This window comes from Fopius arisanus, unplaced genomic scaffold (assembly GCF_000806365.1).
Source record: "Fopius arisanus strain USDA-PBARC FA_bdor unplaced genomic scaffold, ASM80636v1 scaffold00129, whole genome shotgun sequence".
Classification (NCBI taxonomy): Eukaryota; Metazoa; Arthropoda; class Insecta; order Hymenoptera; family Braconidae; genus Fopius; species Fopius arisanus.
Genome location: NW_011887868.1, coordinates 175,642 through 199,466, shown reverse-complemented (window position 1 = coordinate 199,466; position 23,825 = coordinate 175,642). Strand labels below are relative to the sequence as shown.

At 33.6% G+C, this 23,825-nt stretch overlaps 1 protein-coding gene across 3 annotated transcripts in view; it reads left to right on the top strand.

Moving 5' to 3' along the window:
• mura (murashka) overlaps window positions 1–22,388 on the top strand; it is a 31,043-nt gene extending 8,655 nt beyond the window's left edge. Inside the window, exons 1-10 of one of the 3 annotated variants that reach the window (XM_011313774.1) lie at window positions 1,592–2,051; window positions 7,886–8,442; window positions 11,747–11,969; window positions 12,046–12,133; window positions 12,206–12,291; window positions 15,519–16,133; window positions 17,117–17,299; window positions 18,109–18,392; window positions 18,483–18,789; window positions 19,385–22,388. In XM_011313774.1, coding sequence (XP_011312076.1) covers window positions 8,216–8,442; window positions 11,747–11,969; window positions 12,046–12,133; window positions 12,206–12,291; window positions 15,519–16,133; window positions 17,117–17,299; window positions 18,109–18,392; window positions 18,483–18,789; window positions 19,385–19,459 — 2,088 coding nt within the window. In that variant the 5' untranslated portion in view covers window positions 1,592–2,051; window positions 7,886–8,215 and the 3' untranslated portion in view covers window positions 19,460–22,388. Of the gene's footprint in view, window positions 1–1,591; window positions 2,052–7,885; window positions 8,443–11,746; window positions 11,970–12,045; window positions 12,134–12,205; window positions 12,292–15,518; window positions 16,134–17,116; window positions 17,300–18,108; window positions 18,393–18,482; window positions 18,790–19,384 lie in introns of those variants that run through there. The other 2 variants (XM_011313773.1, XM_011313775.1) reach the window with 2 other exon arrangements.
• The last annotated feature ends 1,437 nt before the right edge of the window (window positions 22,389–23,825 follow it).

The following is a 23,825-nucleotide window of genomic DNA, read 5'->3' as shown; positions in this document are numbered from 1 at the left end:
TCACACCAGTAAATTTGGTAATCACTGTATAAAAACTCCCATAGAATATAATGCCAAATATATTTTTTTGTGGTTAGTAGATATATTTCAGTAATTTAGATGTTTTTTTTCTCGGTAGAATATTTTTTTTATTTTTTACTCGAGACGTTGTCATCTACCTATTTTATCGACGTACTCAGTCGATAAGTGGACGTGAGAATATTATAAATATGAACTCACGCTGGACGAAAGGAAACAACGAGATAAATTACATAGAATCATCTCCACACTTCCCTTCCATTTATTACGCACATGTGTTTTGTTGAGAATATGTTTATAGTAAATTCTCAACTCAGGGCTCGTGATCATCAAACAGGAATGGGTGCGGTCTTCAGACTCCGTTCATTTGAAATTTTAATTTTGAAATCTCCACGAGTTCTACGCAAAACAGTAGTTTAAAAATTTCATTTTTTTATAAAAAAAAAACGGGAGAATTGAGAAAATTGGGCTTTCGGTGGAGATTTTTGGAAAAGGGTCCGTGATTTTGGAAACGGTTGTGATGAAAAATAGAGATGAGTACTGAAAAAAAAATTCTTTTATTAATTATATGATAATGAGGAGGCACTACCAGAAAAGAATTTGCTTGGCATTAGTGTGTATATTTATGTAGTTTTACTGGTGGGATTAAATATAGACAAAAGAGTTCCTAATTCGAAGGGACGACTGAAACAAATAGGAAAAATAGACAAGACAAAAGTACAAAACAAGAGAATTTATGGAAGTATTTATGTAGATTTACTGGTGGAGGGTAAATATATTTAATAAAATAAATTTTTCGTCAGTGGAAAGGCCCAGAGGGATGAAAACAATAGGGGAAAGACGAGAAAATTGATTTGACATTAGTATGTCTTTCGGGTCTATTTATATGTTTTTATATATTTGGTAGAATAAATTTTTCGCTCATTATTAGTAAAAATGGGGGCGAAATAAAAAAAGGCAGTATATCGAGGAGGTGCCACTATAAAAAAGGAAACAAACAAAAAAATTGACTTTATTAAAACTTTGACTTTGACTTATTAAAGATTGGTATTATTTCTATATTTAAATATATTTGGAAGATTATTGTCTTTTCGGGTCGAGTGAAAAAAATTCAGACTATCCAAGGGGCGACAATAAAAAATTGAAAAAACAACCACCAAAATTTACTTAAACTTAAAATATGTCAGACCTACATCCACATACGTTTAAATATTCGGAAAAATAAATTTTCCCCCACAACCGCTAAAAACTATCAGAAGACTAGACTAAAAAAAAAAAAACAGTGCATTGAAGGGGTGAGTAAAAAAACAAGAAAAAACAAATAAGAAAATTGATTTGAAATTAGTATTATTAATTGAGACCTACCTATAAATTTAGATATATTAGAAAAAGAACTTTTTTTGTCATGTTAAAAAAAAGTGAAAATGTCAGAGGGAATAACAAAAAAAAATTTTTAAAACTTTCGGTATTTAATTTCTTGGGGGGTTCAATTATCAATTATCAATTTCAATTTCAAAATTATTCAATTATCAAGATATTTACCGAAAAAATACATTATGTGAACGGGGCGACTGGAGAAATAGGTGCGTCACTGGAAGTTCCCCCCACTCTGCGGAATCACAGGGTGTTGTGTTGGTTGTGAACGTTGTGAAATACAGTGGGTCGAAAACTGGGCGACTAGTGACTCGCTTCAGTCTGCTTCAGTCTGTCGTGCGTTGCTTTTGCTCGTGCGGCCCGTCGGCTCATTTTTTCGTACCCTTTTTCTTCATTTCATCCATTTAAAGTATTACCTCCCACCCCAGTCGATTTGAAAATGATGAGCCCGCGTGTGTCAACAACTCAGAAATCAGCAAACCAATAAATAAATAGATAGGTGTATGAGTGCGTGGGTGTAGTGTCGCGTTGTGCCTCGGATTTTTTTTTTTTTCTATCACCGTTGAGTTTCTCGTGTTATAATCTTGTGCGACCCTTTAAACTGTTCTCATCATTATCCATCGTGGTATGACGGCAACGCAGGAGTGTTATCCCATACGGTAGGCGACGAGTTTAATCCACACCGTCGATTTCATTCATTTTTTTTTTTATCATTTTTTTTTTCATTGTCAAGAGACTCGATAACAGGAATGACACTGAGCGCTTTACAAAATCCTTTGGAAAAAATTGATTTAAGCATGAAAGTTTGGAGTTTTCATTTTTTTACATGTTACTTGGGAGTTTCGCCTATTCCTTTCTCTATTTCTTCCCTATCTTGCTCTATCATTCTATTCATCGACAATGTGGAAAGTGAGAGTCTTTTATTGTAACTCGGATATTCTTATTCGGATTTGTTTTGCCTTGGGAATATTACTCTCAAATGGTAATTATTTTGTCATTTAGGTGTATTTTTTATTTTCTTTTGGTGGGAATTATGAGACGTACGCAGTAGGTCAAATCGTAGGTCGAGAGGAGAGAGTTGAGGCTTTTGGGATTTTTGGAGTGGGAGGTTAATTGGTTTTTGAAAAAATACAGACTATTGGGGTACTTGGAGTCACATACATGGAACCAACACGCGGATGCTAATGTTTAGTTACAATCGATCCGGCCTGTATGTACTGTAGGTACATGGATCGGTACCCTAAGCGTGTACGCACACACCACGTCGGAAATGCCGTTCTTGTGACGGCATTCTCATTTTGTATTTTGTCTCCTTATTCAGCTCTCGTGTTATCACTGGGAAAGTCCAATTAGTCCCTGTCTTCCGAAAAGAAAATTGCATATGGCCTATTTCTGGAGCGAACCGGTGAAAGAGGATAAATGCATTTTTTTTCGACGCCTGTTTTTACACGATATCTCGGAATTTAAGGGAGATGGCTATTTTTTTATAATTACGTTTTTTGTAGCTCTCATTCGACTCTACAGAAAATGTTTTGGTGAAAAATTTGATGTGCTTGGTTAGTTGCGAGATATTGGCTAAAAACTGACCTCGAAAATAATACAGTTCTCCTGGTTTATAAAAATTGATTTTATAGTGCAGGGTACGTTGATATTTTTATTTACGGTGTTATTGGCGATATCTTGTCATTCTTTGAGTTTTTTTTTATGGATTTATGGGAGACAGTTGGTAAAATTAACGTGAAAAAATCTAGGGGTCTTCACTTTTATTTTTATTTAATATCGCGTGAAATTTAATGGACGCGTAAAAATTTTTCCACGTCCTCAGGAATATGTATTTTGTATAAATTCCGGAAAATTTGTATAAAATCTTACCGAAAAATATAGAGACATAGACGCAAGACTATCAAAATTTATCTTTAAATAAAAATGAAAAATAAAAATTGTATATTTTTTCAAATTTAATTTACAAAACACATGAAAAATGAGAAGATATTGGCAATAACTCCATGAAACAACATTTTTCTGATCTGCAATTCCGAAACATAAATTTGTAAATGGAGATTTTGAGGATCTTTATTTTTTGAGTCAATCCCTTCCAGGAATTCTAAACATGTGGATGTGCCTTACGAGCAAATAATTTAAAATAAAGGAAGAATAAATTCAACTCAATCGGATTGATTTTTATTATAAATCATTCGTTTTGAACATCTAGCTATTTGTGCCATCAAAAAACGATTTTCCGCGATTAATCCACAAAAATTTTGAAAGAGAACTCGCGGATCACGGATTTGATGAATTTTGGAACCTATGGACAAAAATATTCATTAGAAATAATGAATTATTGCTTTTCCTGTAATGCCAAGTGAAATGTGTTTTTAAAATTCACACCCTTTCCGTCAAAATTCACATTTTTTTCATTTCTCCGGCAAATTTACGATGGGATTTATGTGAAAACAACGTTTTTTTGCGGTTTGCCAATATTTAATAACTCACGAAGTTGCAAAGTGGAATATAGCCCTGCATTTTTTATAAATTATTGAAAACAATTAAAACTATAGAATAAACGCATGAAATGATTGTCAAGAAACTTCGTGAGCTTAAATAATAATAAAACAAAAAAACTTATTTTTTCACGGCAATCTCATGGATTAATGGAAAAATGGATAATTCACCAGAAAAATAAAGAAAACGTGAATTATGGATTAACGAGTGTCGAACATAATTGGAGGAAATCATGGGAAAATTCTGCGGAATTTTTTCGGGGAATTTCGTTACTTTTATTGAATATTTCTTTCCGCACACAGAAATCTTTTCCGAGAAAGCTTTTCCGGAACTGTTGTGGGATTTTGTTCAACGCACTGGTTTTTTTTTATTTAAATTTCTTGTAAAGATATGTTTTTGAGCCACTCGTGCAGTCTGTGAGCGAATTTCGATTTCCATACGAATTACGATTACGATTATCTTTTTGTATATTTTTGGTATATTTCGGGAGATGCTTTCACCAGATTCACGCGAAAAACTCCAATGTCATCGTTATTTTTCAATGATTTTTTAACGTTCATACTTTGTCGCTTGTTTTTCTCTATTCACGAATTTCCAAAAAAGTTGAGACGTCCTGAGTCATTAAATAATTACAAAATCAAAACTACATTTTCTGCATTACTCTGATCAATCACTTCGGAAAAATCGTTAAAAATAAATTCCAGGTTCACCATTTTCCCCAAAAATTTTTGTTTCACAGAAAAAAATTCAATAATAATTGATCCACTAATTGCTCCCAAAAATGTTTATCCAAAAATTTAATTGAGTCACTTCCACGTCATGAGATTTCATGTAATTTCCTTCACAAAATAGAAAATAAAAAGTCGAAGGCATGTGAATCAATTCTCAAATAAATTCCAAATTTTCTTTCTTCTATTTGAAATTGTCATTCTCAAAACAAAAGTGGATGGAAAAATGGAATAATCGTTACCGGTTCGTTTAATTGTGGATTGTTACATGGCCACTTCTGTATTCTTGAACTTTCCTTGATAAAATATAAAATAAAAAGAGGAAGGCATCAGCTGCAAGCCTTATGTTGTTGGGCGATCACCGCGTGGGTAGGAGGGTCAGGGCAGGTGGTGCTCTTGGAGGAAGCTCCACCTGGGCCTCCACATCCCAAGTATATAGTATTGGTCATGAAAGAAATGGCTGAATGTATATCCTCAGGGTACCTCTCATTCCCGTCCACATCAGACCTTTTTCTGCGAGAAACAGAAATATCCCTCACTTTCCTACCTCAATGCTCGTTTTATAACATTTTTTTTAATTTATTTCTTCACTTGGTTCTTTCATTTTGAGTCATGGTAGACGATCTGACCCGAAACACAGAACTAATAGCACAGTTACATACCGCCAGGTTTCAGCGTGAAATCACCGAGACGATTTCACTGATAACGCAACACTGAAAGTCTCAACGAAATACTGTATAAATTCAATATTCTTTCAAAAGAGTTCAGACGATTTCCCTCGATAGTCAGGATGAATGGTAAAAATATAGGGTCAACCTTCATCGTTTAAAATTTATCTGCATTTCAATCATGGAGTCATTATATGAGTCTTCATTTAATTGCAATTAAGAGTGATTGAATTTTTTTATTTATCTTGGAAATTTGAGAAAGTTGAATTTTTAGGGTTTAATGATAATTTATTGTTAAATGAGAGCTGGAATTTTCATTTCATTTTTGTCGTGATTGAATTGTCAATAGACTGAAAATTCAGAAAAATTATTAATTTAATTTTCCACGTTTTCATGAATTTCTAGTGTCATATGAAAAGTGAGAATTACGAAAATATTCAGATCTTTTTCGACAGGAATTCCATAGTAATTCGGTGTCTTTCAAGATTTTAAGTGGAATTATTCAACAGTATTGAGTATTTGGTTGAATTTACAAATTTTTGAATTTCCTATTGGTTTGTTTCTCCGAATGCATTTGGTCAAACTGGATGTGGAATTTTCCTGGGGAAAACTTGAGAGAGGAATTTAAAATTTGAATTTGGTGATCCGGGGAAAACCTTGTATATACAATCCGAGAGGAATATGAAACTGGGGAAAATTTTTTCTACCTGAGCCGAGGAAAAGGGCCTATTATTGCTGTCCGGACGTCTATCAAGTCCTTTATTATATTCTAGGGGCCCTCGATGGAGGCAAAAGCCAACAGTTTATTCACGGTTTTACCCGACGTTTGGGACAGATACCTGGGAGAGCGTTGAGGGTAGCAAATAACACCCGCATGTTCGTTCGAGGAAATGAAAGAATAACAAAAATTTATCGAAATTCCTACTCCGCCCTCATTCTCTGCACTGTTAAATATTTCCTGAAATTTTCGTCACAAAGTCATCTGAATTTCCAATTACACGAGTTTCAATTCAATACTAATTAAAATGGCATCCAGAATCTATCATCATCAGCCTTGAAACTCCAAGAAAATTTGGGTTTTCATGTTGAGTGGTAACGGATTTTTTAATGAAAGCTTGAATTTTCATGCTCGTGAAAATTCAGGGAAATTATTGCCTGAATTTTTCGCATTTAAATTTCTTTGACACCATCAAATACAATTAAATTTTCAATTCAAATTAATTAATTGTTAATCAAAAAAATTAACTTTATTGTTTTTAATTACTTTGTTGTTAAAAATTTGAACCTTCAAAATTTTCGAATTCTTTACGTGAAATTTTCAGTATAATTTTCCAATTTTCCAAATTTCGAAATTAAAAAAAAAATGATCAATACTTTTAAAATAAATTCTCACGCATTGTCATGACTCAACACTACAAAAAAACAGCAAAAAATCATTTACTGAAAATGATTTCCGCATTGAGGATAAAAAGTTTATCGACATTTTCGATCAACTTTTTTAAAATTTATTTTTATTCCCGTCAAGTTTAAAGGTAAACTGGTTTTCTCCCGTCTGCTGCGTTTGAGACGCACTGGACGTCAAGTGGAAGTGTAGAGAGAGAGAAAAAGAGAGAATTAAAAGGAGGAGGGGATAAATGCATATATATATATATATATTATATACATACATAGGTACTACGGTGCTAGCCAAAAGCAACGGGGCCTTGGATTCCGGTCCACTTAATCGTTTCCCTGGATTTTTGGGCCGCAAACGCTCTCCCCACGTCCCAAGCGAGTTCTCAAAAAGCCCGAATAACTATCCCAAATGTATCCGAGTAGAGCCTCAAATATAAAGAGAGAATAGATATCCCCTTTCATCCTCCACCAAACATCAATTTTCTCAGGACTCCTATAACCTGCATCACGCTCGTCTGGCCCTCTTCGATCATTCCCTTTTATATCACTTTTTTCTTTTATTTCCTACGGCCGAGTGTTAGTAACTCTGTTAGAATGCATCTCACTTTTATATTTTCAAACTGCACGATAATTCTCCAAAATTCTCCACAACTGCATGTATTCTCAGATTAAAAATTCACCAATTAACTGTTAAATAATGAGATATTGAGGAACGAGTGAAGAAAGGACGGGGGGCGAGGATCGAGAAAGCGCGACGAAGGAATAAATAATAAATGAATAGTCTAGGAACAGCGGTTCGGCTGTATAATTTTAGTGACTATTCATAAAATATGGTTAAAGAGGCTGAATAGTTCAGATGGAAGAACGCGGGACTAGTAACTCGGTAGGTTCCAGGTTCGATTCTCGTCTGAAGTTGTGTTTTTTCGGGGAATTTCACAGGATTCGTACTCAAGTTCTTGTCTTGACTGAAAATTCAGGAAAAAATACGTGGAACACGTACCCGAATTCTCATTCTGCCTGGAAATTCGGAAAAAATGCCTGAAACGCGTACCCGAATTCTGATTCCGGCTGAAAATTCGTCATAAAATATCTAGAATATGTACCCGAAATGTAATTCCGAATGAGAATTCAGGCTAAATGCCTGGAACTCGTACCCAATTTCACAGTTAATGATAATAGTATGTATGAATAACTCGCCAGGTTGGCCCTTGGCAGCTGAGCACAAACCTCATCGGCTCTTCCGAGAGGAGAAAAAGTTCTATAATAAAAAAAAGGGAAAAGAAAAAAGGTGTTTGGAGAGAGTCAACTTTCGACGAAAAATTCAGGCACAGAGTTGTGTTTCTGTTCTGTGCCCTGTGGGTTGCCAACCAGTCGTCCACGTCCTCTTGAGAGAGTGTGGGAAGTGTACACGAAAGGGGGAGCGGCATAGGGAGGAAAAAGGCTTCGGCTTGGACGTGAATAAAAAAAAACGAGTGAAGGAGGGGGAGACAGATAGATTGTGAGAAAAAAAAAAGAGAGAGAGAGGATAAAATGAACGGACCGGGTAATCATCAGCATCGGGGCATGGGTATGCAGGGCAGATACAGGAACGTTGGTGGTGGTGGTGGTACAGGAACGGGGCCTATGACTCGTCCAGCCCCAACCCACAGTCGTTCTGGCTGGCATCCCCTCAGCCAACATACACAGCACAACCAGCTTAACCAGCAGTACAAGGAGTACCCCTATCGTCAGGGATCGTCGCCACGATATCACAATGGGTACTCCCCTCTCTTTTCTCCCATTAACATTTATTTATTGTACCCAATTTTATATAATTTTTTTTTTAATTTGCTTCCACACACACGCTAATTGTCTAACCTAGGGAAAGGGTCGATCGACTCATAGGGGTCTCGGATAATGTGAACGTTGAAAATTGCTACATTCGTCACTTTTAACATTTTTCTATGGTTGGAGAAAGGCAAATAGATAAAGGGAAGATAGACAAGTTGTAGAGGGAGATAAGTTGGCTTATCTCTTATAGTTGAGTTTTTGAGGAATATTCGGCAATGTAAGGAAGATAACGGAATTTTTTGGAACATTTTTTTGTGGCACTCAAGTGGGTCTGTAGAAAAGTTTGCAATAAAAATTTTACTGTCGTCTTAAGACTCTGAGATATTCAGTGAAAACTTGGGAATAGTCAAATGGACTTACCCCTGTTTGACAATTTGATAGTAAATTAGTTTATTGATAAACTGTCGAGTGGGATTCTGGATAACTCGATAATCCTGGATAATGCAACAAATTGCAGGTAATATTGTAATGGAAAGAGTAAGGTAAATCGATTAAAGGAATTTGGAATAATATGGAAGTTTAAAATTGTTGTATTCATCATTTATCTGTTTGTATGTTCAAAGGCAGATAAATCGATAAATTAGGTATTTGATAATTAGGCGATTAATAAACTGTCGACTGTGATTCTGAAAAAAATGTCGTGCAGGCATTTTTTGGAGTTTTCATCGAATTTCGTAGTGAGAGATTCTGATGACCTGACGAATCCAACATTTGAGGAAAAAACGTAAAAAGTCTCTATCTGATTTTGTTGCACAATACACGTGACGTATTACACCATTAAACAATTAAAAAATCATTTTTCTTGAAACAATCAGTTTCAGATTAAGTCTAATGGTGATTAAATGATTTTCGAAAAATCGTTTATCATTCTGAATAGTAATTTTGGGATCTAAGAAGAACATTCGACAGTCTCAATTGTTGTTACAAAAATTTAAACAAAAACATGTTCCATATTACTCCAGACTCCACTATATGGGCGTCTAAGAAAGCTACCCAGTGGATGAACATTTTTGTTTTTTCGAAATTGAAATAAATCGAAGGAAAAGCACTGCCATTAGTGAAAAATAACAATTGTTACTAACAATTCAAGCAAGAGATCACATTTTGGTATTTGTTTATTTTATTTGTTATCGGGAAATCGGTGATTGATCTGTAGACAATGTCCATTTACTGGGTAAGCTTCCCTAATGAAGGATTAAGGCAAATTATCATCAATTGAGTCGAAACGAATGTAACGTTTTTTCAAGAAAATGTTAAGATTCGGTTTTGGTTGTAATAAAAATTCTAATATAATGTGGAAGAATTTAAAATGTTATATGAAATTGTTTTTAGATTCTACTTGAAAGAATCGGATCGTGAATTGATCTAGAATTGATTTAATTTGGAGTAGTACGAGGTGGATTGCATGACTGAAAATTATTTTGTTCATTATTCAATTTTTGTATTGAAAATTAAATAATGAATTCATAACAACTCATGAAAATTCAGGAAATATTCATATTAAAAATCATATATGCAACCACCTGTACATATTCCACGTATATACATATGTATTTATCCATATACATCTATATACACATGCATAATTAAAAAAACGAAAATGACAATTTTCAATATATCTATATTATCCATAAAAAATGCTGTCGTATTTAAGTTTAAGAACGAATTACCTGATTATTCATGGAGCAATAGATTGTTGACAAAAAACGTTACATTCTTTTTTTTAATAAAAAAAAGAGAAAATTCGAGATAGAGATTAATCATTTTGTAGGCCCCTTCGTCGCTCTTTCTAGGTTGCTCATTTCATTGCGTTGGTAATTTTTTTTTTTTTGCTTCTTTTAAATATATGTATCAAGGATTAATCATCTTGCCTTTTGTCAAAACTGCTCACTTGAAATTTTTGGCGAATCGGTGATGTGAATTTTGAAAAATATCAACTGCTGTAGATGTTTAATCGTTTTAACGTACGTGAGTTATGACGTCTGAATACGGTATGAGGAAAATCCAACGTCATAAATTCTATGGAAATAATTGTTCCGGTTAAAAAATAAAGACACGGTGGTACACTGAATGTGCAATTTAATTTTCCTTTTGGAGTTTATCAATTTTTATGCATTTTATCTGTGTCCCTAGGCTGTTGGTTGGTGGATGCATTTTATTCGGTACACGTCATCATTGTTATTATTGTTGATTATTCAACTGAGTTGTTTAGCATGCATTAACATTGATTTCCTAATGGTGGTTTGAATATGCGATCATGAGCAAAAAAACTTTATTTTTATTTATTTTTTTCTTATTCTCCTTCTTTCTTGTGTTTGATCTATCCTCATTACATACTCTGCATCTAATTCTAGACTATTATATCGAAATTGCACCATTTTATTTTTAAGGAATAAGGGAATGACGGGATGGTTTAAATAAATTATTCACAAAGAATTATATTAACAAAAAATTAAAATTAAATCACTATGAATTTTTGCAGGTTTGTCGAAAAATTATCTTTGTAATTTTACAATTGCTTTTTGATTTTGAGATATTCCATAAACTTGCTGGAGATTCAGCGAAAAATCTTATTCGAATTGAAGCATTTTAACTGATCGTTCCTGAAGTCATTTGGTATTACGTCTAAATATTGCTGAGAGTAATATTAATTTTAAAAACATTAACTAAAATATTACCGAAAGTAATGCATCTGAAAATGTTGAAGTTAAAAATTTTACAGCATTTCACTTGATTTTTTGTTTTTTATCATAATTCCCGCATAATTAACAATTCATCAGATTTGATGATTCGCTTCTTACACACTAATCAAAAGATCATTATAATTACAAACAATAACAGATCACACTAATCAATAATAATATTGTACAAAATATTAAAAAATTGTGAGATATTTCATTTTGATATATTATTACACCAAATAATTTCGCAGATATTAACATTTCGGTGATTGATAAATTTGCAATTAACATATGTTATATAAATACAACATTTGTTGTATTTATTATTTGTATATAATAATTTGTTGTTAATACTTAGACATGTAACCAAGTCATTTCCATATTCCTTGGAGTTTAAAAAAGTTAAAAGTTTGAAGAAGGATTGAGTCATAAAAAAAAAACATTTCATCGAAAATCACTATAATTTCAATGAAATTGTTTAAATGAATTTTTTTGATTTTAATTTTTTTATAAATTTTTTTTTTAATAAAAAAATGTGATATTTCATCAGGGACTGTCCGGTTGTGGGAACATCATCAGGACCAGGAGGAAAGGAAGTGTATCACGGTGCAGTGGGTGGACCCAGTGGTGGATACAAAGTAAATCCTCAGCAGCACAACCAACAGCCACGAGGACAAGTATCTCAGCAGCCCCTACCGTCCTCCCATTTCTCCCAGGAACAAACTGGCCCACCAACAAATACACCACCACTGCGCATCAACATTTGTGGACAAGTCTGATATATACATATTCAATGAAACAATAGGTTATTTAGGGTATGATACTAATCATAGAATCTTGTTATAACAGGAGAACACAATGAGAGGACCGCTTATGAACCTCAGTCCTAGCTTGGGTGCCAGTACTGTTGATATTGAGTATCGAAGAGCTGCACAGGGTAATTAACTACACCCTAATGAATTCTTTGTAGGTGACATATATTTTAATATTATATTCGGTTTGTTTTTAGCATCGAATCAGTTACCTCTCAGCCCAGTCCAAATCCAGCCCTCACCGCCATATTACAGGCAACCTAGTCAGGACGACGGAAGAAAGGTGAGCTTTTCATTTATCAGTAAAAAACTGAATCATCCTATTCGACGCTTTAAGGGTGTCCCTTTTTAGTTTTATAACCAATTGTTGATCGGATGGAAACGATAAAATAAATCGTTTTTGCGTTTTATTGCTGTTTCATCACTCTCAGAGTTTCGTGAAAGCGCAATAATTTTCCGGTTTTTTTCTCAATTTTCATGGATTTTTGAAGTTATTCGATCGTAAGAATCCGTTATTCAACATTTTAGTTTTTTTAGAATTTTATTACGCTTAACTGATAAAAAAAATGGTAAATTCCCCTATACAGACTTTCGCGATGAGAAGCTGAAAATGAGCAATTCACATTAGATGGCGTATGGTTTTGAGGATTTTGAGAATTTTGAGAACTCAAAAAAGTAAGAAAGCAACAATTTAAGGCCCGGGTGGACTATCTATCGAATGTCATCTTTTGTTTAAATTTTATCTTTTTAGCCAAAAATACATTAAAATTTAGGATCAAATTTGTGTCCCGGGAGCTACCCGAATGGTTATAAAAAAAAGAGGATAAATTATTGAAGGGCGCTAAAGAGCGATATTGTTTAAAAGGGATCTACCAAGTTTACAAAAAAATAATAAAAATTGCGCAGCTTACCATTGCTCTCCAGAAGATTGAGTGACAGCTAGATGCAAAAGTAAGCTACGGATTTTTTATTATTTTTTTGCAAACTTGGTAAATCCTTTTTAAATAATATCGATCTTTACCGTCCTTCAATAACTTTTCCTCTTTTTTTTCATTATTTTTTCATGTCCATTCAAGTGCTTCCCGCAAGCCAAAATTGATCCCAAATTTTAATGTATTTTAGATTCAAAAGATAAAATTTAAACAAAAGTCGACGTTCGATAGATAGTCCATCCGGGCCTTAATTTAAAGAAAAATTCAATTCGCACAAAATACTGGGACTCTTTTAGACCGTCTCCAAGATTTTTTGGTGATAAAAAAAAATCACTGGGAATGAGTTAAAAACGCTTTTGCACAAGTGTCTGATTTTCTCCGGCTCTCCCCTATATATCCTGTATTTTTAGATTATTTAATCCATAAACTCATGTTTGTTCACATTTTTTATTAGATAATACAAGCCCAAAAGCCCATACCTATCTGTCATAAGAATGAAAATCGATCGATTCCAAATAGGAAATTCAAAATTTTCTGTTTCTTTGTTAACTTTACGATCGAAAGACACGTGCAGGCCCTTGAAACTCCTCAGAGAAACTAACTCTAGAAACAAAGATCTGAAGAGTTTGAACATTTGGTGACATGAAGCCATGAAAGCCTCCATTCATTCCAATAGTGTTTAGTTACAAAAACGAAACGCATAAACAACACGCCTTATTATTCTCAGAATTTCAGAACATTCTTCCACAGTTGGTTTAGCTGTTTACGGTAATAATTGAAAAAAAAAAACGAGCAGCACACTAGGACTGTAAAACTCATCCCCCTCCCGAGAAAGCTTTGTAGATTCATTTGAAAATTACCATTCCCCAGATTACGAGTTTATTCTATGATTCATTTGTATACCATTAATTTTTCCCCTTAAAAATTATTTTTAAATCGTCATAAACTCGGAAATATTCAGAGTTGTACTAGAAATCAATAAGGGCCCAAAGAAAATAACGTTTCCGTGAATTTAAACAATTGTAATGTTTTTTTTTTAATAGGAAACGAAACAAATCTGTTGCAAAGCGGTAAACTGGACTAAGTGCATTTTTTTAGACTCGTTTTTAGCCAATATCTCGAAATTCAAGGAAGTTAGCGATATACTCATAGATACCTTTTTTATAGCTGTCGTTTTTTTCTAGAAAAAATGTTGATGCATAAAATTCGTTATTATCCTTCAATTCCGAGATATTCGCTGAGAACTGGCATCAGTAAAAATGCACTTATCCGTGACATTTTTTAAACTGAATTCGATAGGAATATTTAATACGTAAACATACACTGTTGGAGAATTACTTAATGAATTAGATAACGAAATTATTAATTAATCAAAATTCAATTGAATTTCTTGTTGAATTTTTACGATTTTTACTATCTGAAAATTCGAGCTTTCGTGAAAAATCTAATTTCCTTAAATTTTCAAGACAAATAAGAAATTTAGCAACTATTATTTCTTTAAATTGAATGCAAACTTTAAATTGAATTGAAATTTCAAAAAAATGTATTGGATACCCTTATTAAACTTTTTATTGCCATTCTGAAAATTAATTACTTAAAATTAATTCATTTTTCTTTTGGGAATGTCTGATTAATTGATAATTAAAGGATTGAAAATATTTCCCATCTCAAGTCATTTAAGGACTTAATCGGTAATTTATGATAGCCCTCATAAATCACGTACACTAAAAACTCTTGAAGATCTGACGTTTGAATACGACGCGAAAGGCTCATAAAGCAGTCCAACAGTTTCATTTCTTCATTTCAGACACCTTTGAACAGTTTCCACACAATAAGTCCCCCAAAATTTTGAGAAAAAAATACATCCAGTCAAACCGACCAAAGTCACGTCCATCGTGACTGGTCAACACATGGGGCCACCCAAATAAAAAAAAAGGATTAGGCGCTTTTCATTCTTAAACCAGAGCCATCCCACCGGTCTTTTCCGTCGGATTTTTCCTAATCAATAGAATTGTCAAATAGAAAGTTCTCCAATACTTTTCAAAATATTTTGACACGATATGATTAAAACATCAGGATGTCCTGTCCCCTTTTCCCCAAAATTATTAATTTCAAATTTTTAGTTTTTCGATAAATTTTTTTCCTGTTTTTTTCCAAGGCTTTATCTATTTTTAAAAAGTCATTAAATAACGATAAAATGCGAAACCGGAATATTCACAAAAATCCTCAAAAGTCCATTATAAATATAACTGCTAATAATAAAACATTTGGATAAGAGAACAGAATAAATATTAAAATCATGATAATTAAATAAAATTTCCGGATTATCTCTCGTAATTCCCCTGAAATGTTTAATGAATGTATTAAATCTCCAAGTTTACAATTTATTTAACTCGAGAAATAGAATTGTACAATTTTTTGAATATTTTGAATGACTTGGCCTAAGAGCCCACCAATGACAACAGATACATTAACCCTAAGCCAACAATCTAATCTTTTCCACGAGCTAATTGCCCTTCTCCGAATATCCTATGGAGTAGTTAAACCTGATGATTCATGGAATACGAAAATTTTTCAGAGTGAATCACCATCAAGAAAACGTCGCAGAATATCCCGGAACGGTGCAGTATCAGGATTAGATGTGCAAGAAGCAGCTCCTTCAGCCCCAACGCCACCATTACACACAAATTCTGGTCCCTGGGAATTACCCCCAGCCCCCCAACGTAGATCACCCCGTAATCACATGAGTACAAGGGGCAGTCCACCAATACGTAATCGTTACCCTCGTTATTCCGATTCATTTGCACTGTCTTATCCATTCATACCTGGAATGCATAATTCCCATCCAACTATTCATAATTCACATCATGGATTACACGGACAACATCACACTATTCACAATTCTCATCACAGTTTACACAATGGTCATCACAATTTACACAGTGCCCATCATAATATACACAATGCCCATCAGAGCCATCCACATCATCCAGTTGGTACTGGACATCATCCAAGTCAGGGTACAAATGGTCCTGTTGTCGTTGAAGTTGGACAAGTTGGTGTATCAAGTCTTGGGGTTACTGTCAGTGGTGAACCTATCTGGCATCCACAGGCTACTGGATACAGAATTCCATGCCAACTTCATGGAATTTATGCCCCGACTGGGCCACATGCCTTTGCTCATTCGTGCCAGGTAATTATTATTTTTCTATTCGATTTTTCGCATTGGAGGTGTGGCTGTTGGTTCTCTCTGTTAAGAAAAGGGAATCTTCCAAATAATGGAAGAGATTTGAATTGCTATTTTTATTTCGAATTTTCGATTTTTGAAGGTCAAAATATCTGCTAATATCTCCTGGGTTTTCTATGGATTTGGAATTTTTTTTTGAGGACTGAATCGGAAACTTCAAGATTGAAATTTGAAAAAAATCGAAAAAAGTAAAGAGGAAATTTTAAATCATGGTCTTTGCAATGATCTTAAAATTAAAATTAAAATTGCACTAAAGTCGAGTGAATTTGGAATATTATAAATAAAGGAAACGAGAATAGATGAAAAGATGTGAAAGCTGAGTTTTGAAATAATCAATGAAAAATTCGAAAAACCGTGAATTAAAAAACGACTGGCTCCTGTCCAGATATTATTGATTCGTTAGATATTCAGGAAATGGTTCGATGCCAGAAAAAGGCAATCTCATGCAATAGTTTTTAAGGTATTGATAAAAGATATCTTTATTCTCAAAAACCGGTGTATCTCAAAAAATACTAGATCGATTAATATAAATTATGATCCAAAATTTCAGATGTCTACTTACACATTTGTGAAAATTGATTTCACGACATTCTAAATTGTTTTTATCAAAGAATAATTAGAAAATCTATTGCGAAGTGGTGAAATAAGACCAGTGCCTTTTATTAAATACAAGTTCTTAGCCAATATCTCGAAATAGAAGAAAGATAGCGATATTTTCCTAATAACCTTTTTTGCAGCTCTCATCTTTTTCTAGAAAAAGTATTTACCCATAAAATTTGCTATGTTGCTCCAATCCCGAGATATTCGCCAAAAACTGGCATCGAAGAAAATGCATTTATCCTAATTTCGGTCCTGAAATGATAAAAGTCTGTGTTTGAAGTGATAAATATTGTTCGACCAGCTGATAGATGATTTTTTTGATTCTCCAGGTGCCACATCATCATCATCATGGTCACTATTCTACAGGCCACCCAGGCCACAGTCTGATTGGTGCTGCTCCTAGGGGCTATCCTACCCCTCCGGGTGGCCCTGTAGCTGCTCTCCATCCACATCCGCCACCACCACCCGTCCATGCCCCCCATTATCCAGCTCACCATCAATTATCACAACAGGTAAATTTTCTCGATTGTGTCCTTCATATAGTGACAGAGAAGTTGAAACTAGCCAAACATTCGCCGAAGATTCAATTTACATGATTTTTCCATATTCGCAAATCATACAATCATCACCAGATTTTTCAAATAAAAGAATTTGTTGAGTATTTGAAGAGCATCTGTACATTCCTTCAAGTATCATCAAATCCGAGATAAAATAGATATTTTCCAAATGGTTTTTCAAATCGCTTTATATGAATTCGAAAGTTTTATGATAAATTATAAAGCTGATAAGATAATCCACAAGTAAATGGCTCGTAACGTTCCCTTCTAGAATAATTCTTCCCTTTCATGTTGAGAAAATATATTATATACTCATTTGAAAGCTCATTAAATAAATTTCAAGAAGCTATGTGAATTATGCGATTCCCGGCATTTTTCTGGGACTTATGGCGGTCTGAACATGAAAATGTGATTTTCATGTTTTATCTAAAGTTCCGCATCTGTTCAATTTTCATATATTTCCAAAGTAAATGATTACGAATATTGATATATCATTTCAAAGAACACTTTATGGTGTTTCAGTTATATCTTTTTGTAGAGTTCTTGAAGTTTTTCTACTTTTTTTTTTCAACAAAAACGTTTATTCCAAAGATATACCCGCACTCAGTCTTTTGTCAGTAGATTTTCCTAGATTTGACTCCCAAAAAACGAACACTCAACTTTTTAAAATGAAGATAGATGTTCGTGAGAAGAATATACTCTTTTCTGACTCTTCCTCAAAGAGAATTAAACTGATGGTATTTTTTTAAAATTTCTTTTGACAGAGGGAAGTTGATTTGGAGCTGATTGAGAGTCATTTGCACCATCGTCAAATGGCAAATGGTGGACCACCGATGCCTCTACCTCACTCTTACTCGCCTCCAGCGCTTACCCAAGTCACGACACCACCACCGATATTTCTACCTGAGACTCGAAGTAATCAACTGGAGATGCTCCAGTCACGTGCACGAAGAGCAACAACTGGCGGTAGAAGACAAAGGACAACCAGATGGCGAGGAACACCACCGATACCACCAACCGGTTACTCCGGGCTACTTCTCCATTTCCTGTGAGTCTCACTCATCTCTAACTGCCCCAATTTAGTCTGAAAATTAGAAAATTTTCGTTTATTTTTTTCTCCTCTCTTCTCCAAATTCAGAGCCATGTTCAGCAATCCACCACTGTCCCCATACAGTCAGACTGAGCTGTCATCCCCGGAGTCTGCTGAAACAGAGAATTATGAGGCACTACTTTCACTTGCTGAGAGACTCGGTGAGGCTAAACCAAGGGGTCTTACACGGGCCGAAGTCGAACAATTACGCTCGTACAAATTCAATGCTGAAAATCCTCATGGCGATCAAACAAATTGTGTTGTTTGCATGTGCGATTTCGAGGCACCGCAAATGTTGAGAGCTCTGCCGTGCTCTCACGAGTTCCATGCCAAGTGCATTGACAAATGGCTCAGGGTAATTAATCCTATTTTTATCACTTGTTTTCTGCGTCAATTAGTTGATATATTGTTAATTTATCAGTGGAGATGATCACATCAAATCAGGTCATAAACAAAATCCCATTTGTTTGTATTGTTTTTTAATTCAATCGAAAAATCGGGAGATACATCGATCCCGAAACTCTGTACTATCATCTCATAACATTTTCCATCAGTCTCAGGCGAATCAAAAATTTTTCGTATCAATATTTCTAATTTTTTCAATTTTTGCTGATTGTTTATTTCAGCTGTATGACCTTAAGACTTGGAAAAAAAACATAAAATTCTCATGCAAATGTAGGAGACAGAAAAAATGATGGATTACACAGCTTCCATTTAGAATAAAAATACTACAAAATAAAGTAAATAAAAAGAACTGGAGATTCTGTAGTGTAATTGAAAAACTGCGATTATCTTGAGAACTAAATTCAACAAAATGGTCCCTTTTTATATAGACACTCATATATCAACGTATTCATTTTTTCAATAAAATTTAATGGCAAACGCTGATGGTTTGTTGTTGTCGGAGGCAGTAAAACATCGAACTAATTTATTTTATCATGTAATTTCAGTCAAATCGAACGTGCCCAATCTGTCGTGGTGATGCTGGAGACATTTTCAGTAACAGCGGTACAGCCAGTGACTAACCAATGGACGAAACAAGACCTTAGCGGCATCAGCAAAGATTTGATGTGCCGATTGTTACATTACTGATTCGTGCAAATTCGTAAGCTGGATCTCAAGGAAGCAGAAAAAAACGAACAAATAAGATAGAAATGAAAAAGGTAGAATTCATTGCTGATAAAATCTTCAGGCCAAGTTTTGTATAATCAAATTGTTGAATCAATTGTATAGTTCGGATGTTCTGTTTTTCCGTTGTAAGACAAAACAACCAAGATTTGCCGTTTTATCGGTGAATTAAACTATACGTGAATAATTTTTTTTCTCATTAAAGTTCGTTGGTATTCAAATATTGCGCGCTTAGCTGTTGTGTGTAGTTCATAATTTTTTAGTTGATTATTACGTTATCATTTGTATTATCTACTATTAAATCGTCTCAAACTCAATGTCGTTAATCTCAGAGTCAGTGTATATAAATTGAATATAAATAAGGAAAGGAAAACAAATAGTTACACGTTCGTGTGCGCTGTAGATCTCTCTTTTTTTTTTTCTTAATTTTTTTTTTCTTTTTCGTTTACACTTATCTCTCCGCTTTGCACAAGAATATCATTTAATTGAATGAATAAAGTAACTCAGAGTTTGTCAAAGTTGAAAATGGATACTTCTTGCTTATTAATTTCCTTCAAGTGCATCTGGAGATGAGTAAATTGGTGTGGGAACCTCGGGCCATCTTTCATTATTTTCGATTACTTAGTCAATCTGACTGTTTAGTCTCGATGTTATTTGGCTTAATCCATTCTCAAATATTATTTAAAGAGAAATTTTTCAGAATTTGTTCGTAAAAATGAAAAAAAAGCAAAACAAAACGTAAGAAAGTAGAAAAATTTTGTTTCCTGTGCATCTACCTCCAGAAAATAATGAAGTATTTTTTTATAAATAACCACTGAAGATATCATGACAGGTAATATAATACAGGCAAACAAAAGCATTCTGGACTTTTCATCGATGATAAAACAAATAAAATGGTGAAAGAAATTAATTTATGAATAACATTGTCAATAAGATGGCCGTTGGTGTACTATCAGTGCGGCGTTGCGTCGAATTTGTTGATATTTAATTAACAATGTGGTCATCGTCAATATTTATTCTCCTCGGGTGCCTTTGTCGTACTAACCGAAATAAAGAAAAACAAATCGAAAACAAGATGAGCTAAAAACTTGTGGAACAAACACTTAGAAAATTAATGGAGTAACGAAGAACGAACAAATAAACGTGAGAAAGCCGAGAAAAAAAAAATTATAAATATATTAAATGCGCTAACGAACAAGTGAGAAAGACATTGGGGAAGGTACAAATGCCATATACGTAACAACTTTCTTTTTTTCTATAGTAAAAGTGATAGGGAAAATTCATTGCATCAACTGTACATAAGCGGGATTATTTGAATCAAATGAAAAAAAATTTTATAGACCTTTGAGTTGGATCTGTGAAATGCAGAATTGGTAAAAAAACATATCATAATTTGTCTTAAATTTTATTTCTCATTTTAATTTTTTAGTTTTGCTAATATGATCACTAGAATTGATTGTGTTTAGGTCGTAATATTGAAAAGATATTGAAAAATAATTGGAGATGGGGCTAGCGTTTGATGAGAATGAGCTTGAGGAATAGAGAATAATTGATTTTTTTTCTTCTTGTTAATGAAGGATAGTGTCATATGATGTTGGCCCGTTGCCAAATGAACTGTAGATGCAATGTTCATACTGTGATACACATCGTTTTCTCCGAACCGTTAATTTTTTATAATTACCTCTCACTCATTGATTAATTATCTCGGATTGAACTGAAAATCAAGTAGAAAATCATCGATGGGGCGATACTGCAATGGCTTGTTAAACCCGAGAGATAAAAATGTGCAATGGAACAAAAATATTTTGTGATTTAAATTGCTCGATCCATCTAACGCTGTGTCCCTCACTAATTGTTTACTTTTATCGGGGAATTCAGGTTTTCCTTAAGTAAATAACTTTGGCTAATTTTATATTAATTAGGGAGGAATAATGAAAAAATGTCGTGCATTGGGGAGCAAAGTGGGAGCTCTCACGAGTTTATCCAGCTAAATGCAGTATTTTAAAACCATAAACCTACAAAATCCTTGGGGCTTTTGGAATTTTTGCCTTTTATCTTCACCAAAAACCATTCCGAGCACCTGATACGAAATAAATACTTGTTGTAACAATTAATTTGTTGTGAAATGGTGCTTTCTGAATTTCTTGATCGAGTTGTCTTGCAGTATCCAACGATAAAAGAAAATGGTTAAATCATCGAAAGAATGGGAAAATTTTACTGATTTCAAAGACTATTAACCGTTGATTTACCTCTTTTTTTTATCCACTATTGGATTTGAATTGTCAATTTTTTTAGTTCATTTTTAAAACCTCAACATTCACTGTTGTTCCTTGCGAAGGATTTATTACTCCTTCATTTTTATTGTAAGATTTATCTCCTAGAAACTGCAACTCTCCCTATTTTTTCTTATACTTTATTAGACGTTATGCGATAAACATTCAATTTCACTTTTACTTTGTTGTTGATTACTCGATTTACGTTTGAACGTCATTTGTCATTTAGTAGAGATTAATTCGTCACAATATAGTGAAATAACTAAAGAAACATATGTATAGGTAGACGTAGTTTTATTTGTTGGTAATTTTCTCCACTGACAATGGTAATGTCTTTTGTTGTCAACGGAAAAAATTAATTTTCCTTTTTTTTCTTCATTTATTAAGTTACATAGGTAATTAACGCCTCGATTTATAGTGATACAATGTTTGTACAGACGTGGGAGACCATAACGATGCCAAACAATTATACGTTATTATAATGGCTATTATTATCATATTATTTGCTAAAAAAAAAATTGATTAAAAAACATTACACAATTATTTTATTCTTTCCATTGATTGTGTCCTTTATTTTGTTAAGCTTACAGCATGTTGTGTTCCTAATTATATGTTCACTATTCCCTTCACATATTTTCTGAAATTACGTATGTTGTTACAATATTTAAGGATTTCTTTCCCATTATTCTGACAAATTTACGATGGGATCAACATGCTGCGAATATTCTCCTGCGTTTATTATAAACTTTTAAAAAGGACTACTAAACGGTAGAAAAAACGCATGGAAAGGAAATAGTTAAAAGAAATTTATTTATTAATTGGGGATTAAATAGCCATTAAATAGTGATTAAAATTTATGTTTTTTCACGTTAATCCCATCGATAATTTGCCAGAAAAATTTAAAAAATGTGAATTTGTGCTAAATGGGCGTCGGATATCCTTAAGAAGATAATGCTGATATTTTCTCATCTTTTTTTAGAATAAATTTTTTGTGAAATTTCTGAGAAACACTTGACAAAAATCTGTCGTCATGGGGGAAACCAGGATGAATGCGTTTTTTTCGAGGCCAGATTTTCGCAAATTTCTCGAAAGTGGAGGAAAATAATGATATTTTTATAGATACCTTTTTTGTAGCTCTCATCTTTCTCTATAAACAATGTTTATGCAAAAAAATCGCTATCTTCCTTCAACTTTGAGATATTGGCTAATAACTGGTCATGAAAAAAATGTCTATCCTAGTTTTCCAGTTCAATTCGCTGAATTGACGTAAAAAAAAATATACCGTTATTAAATGTTATTAATTATGATACTTAATGTCTCAGGAAGGTCCACAGTTGTGGGATAATTTTCTTACGTTCTCAGTAAACTCTTTCAAAAATTGACAAAAAATTAGAAAAATAAACGCACGACTGAAAATTTGGGAGTCTCAGGATAATAATGAAATCCAAAAACGGTATATTTTTCCAGGTTTCCCAGAAATTTCCAAGAAATATGAAAAATAAGAAGATATCGGTAATAACTCCTTGAGCAGACAAGTCTGAAACGTAAAAAAATCCAATATCTTCATTTGAAATCTGCAAAAATCCCGAAAATGCGTGAATCCATTGATTTTTACATTTAATTTAATTATAAAATGCAATTGGCAATAGTCAAAATAAAGGTCAAAATAAGGTTGATTCACCGTGCCTGAAACTCTTCATATGGACGGGGAAAAAAAAACGAGTCAATGAGATGTACTTTGCGCGATGGAAAAAAGGACAATTACAAAAAAAAACAGAAAAGAGAGGAAAAAATGGAAAACAGTGGAAACAGTGGATATATTGATGAAAATGAAAGGGAAGAGAATGCATTTGGAATGTCTCTTTAAACGATATGTTCATATCCTGATTTGACGATTTGTGTGCGGCAGATTACCTCGGAGAATTCATCCACTTTAAGTCGTTCACTTGCGTGGGTTTATCGTTCTGGTAGAGTCGGATAAAATGAGCAA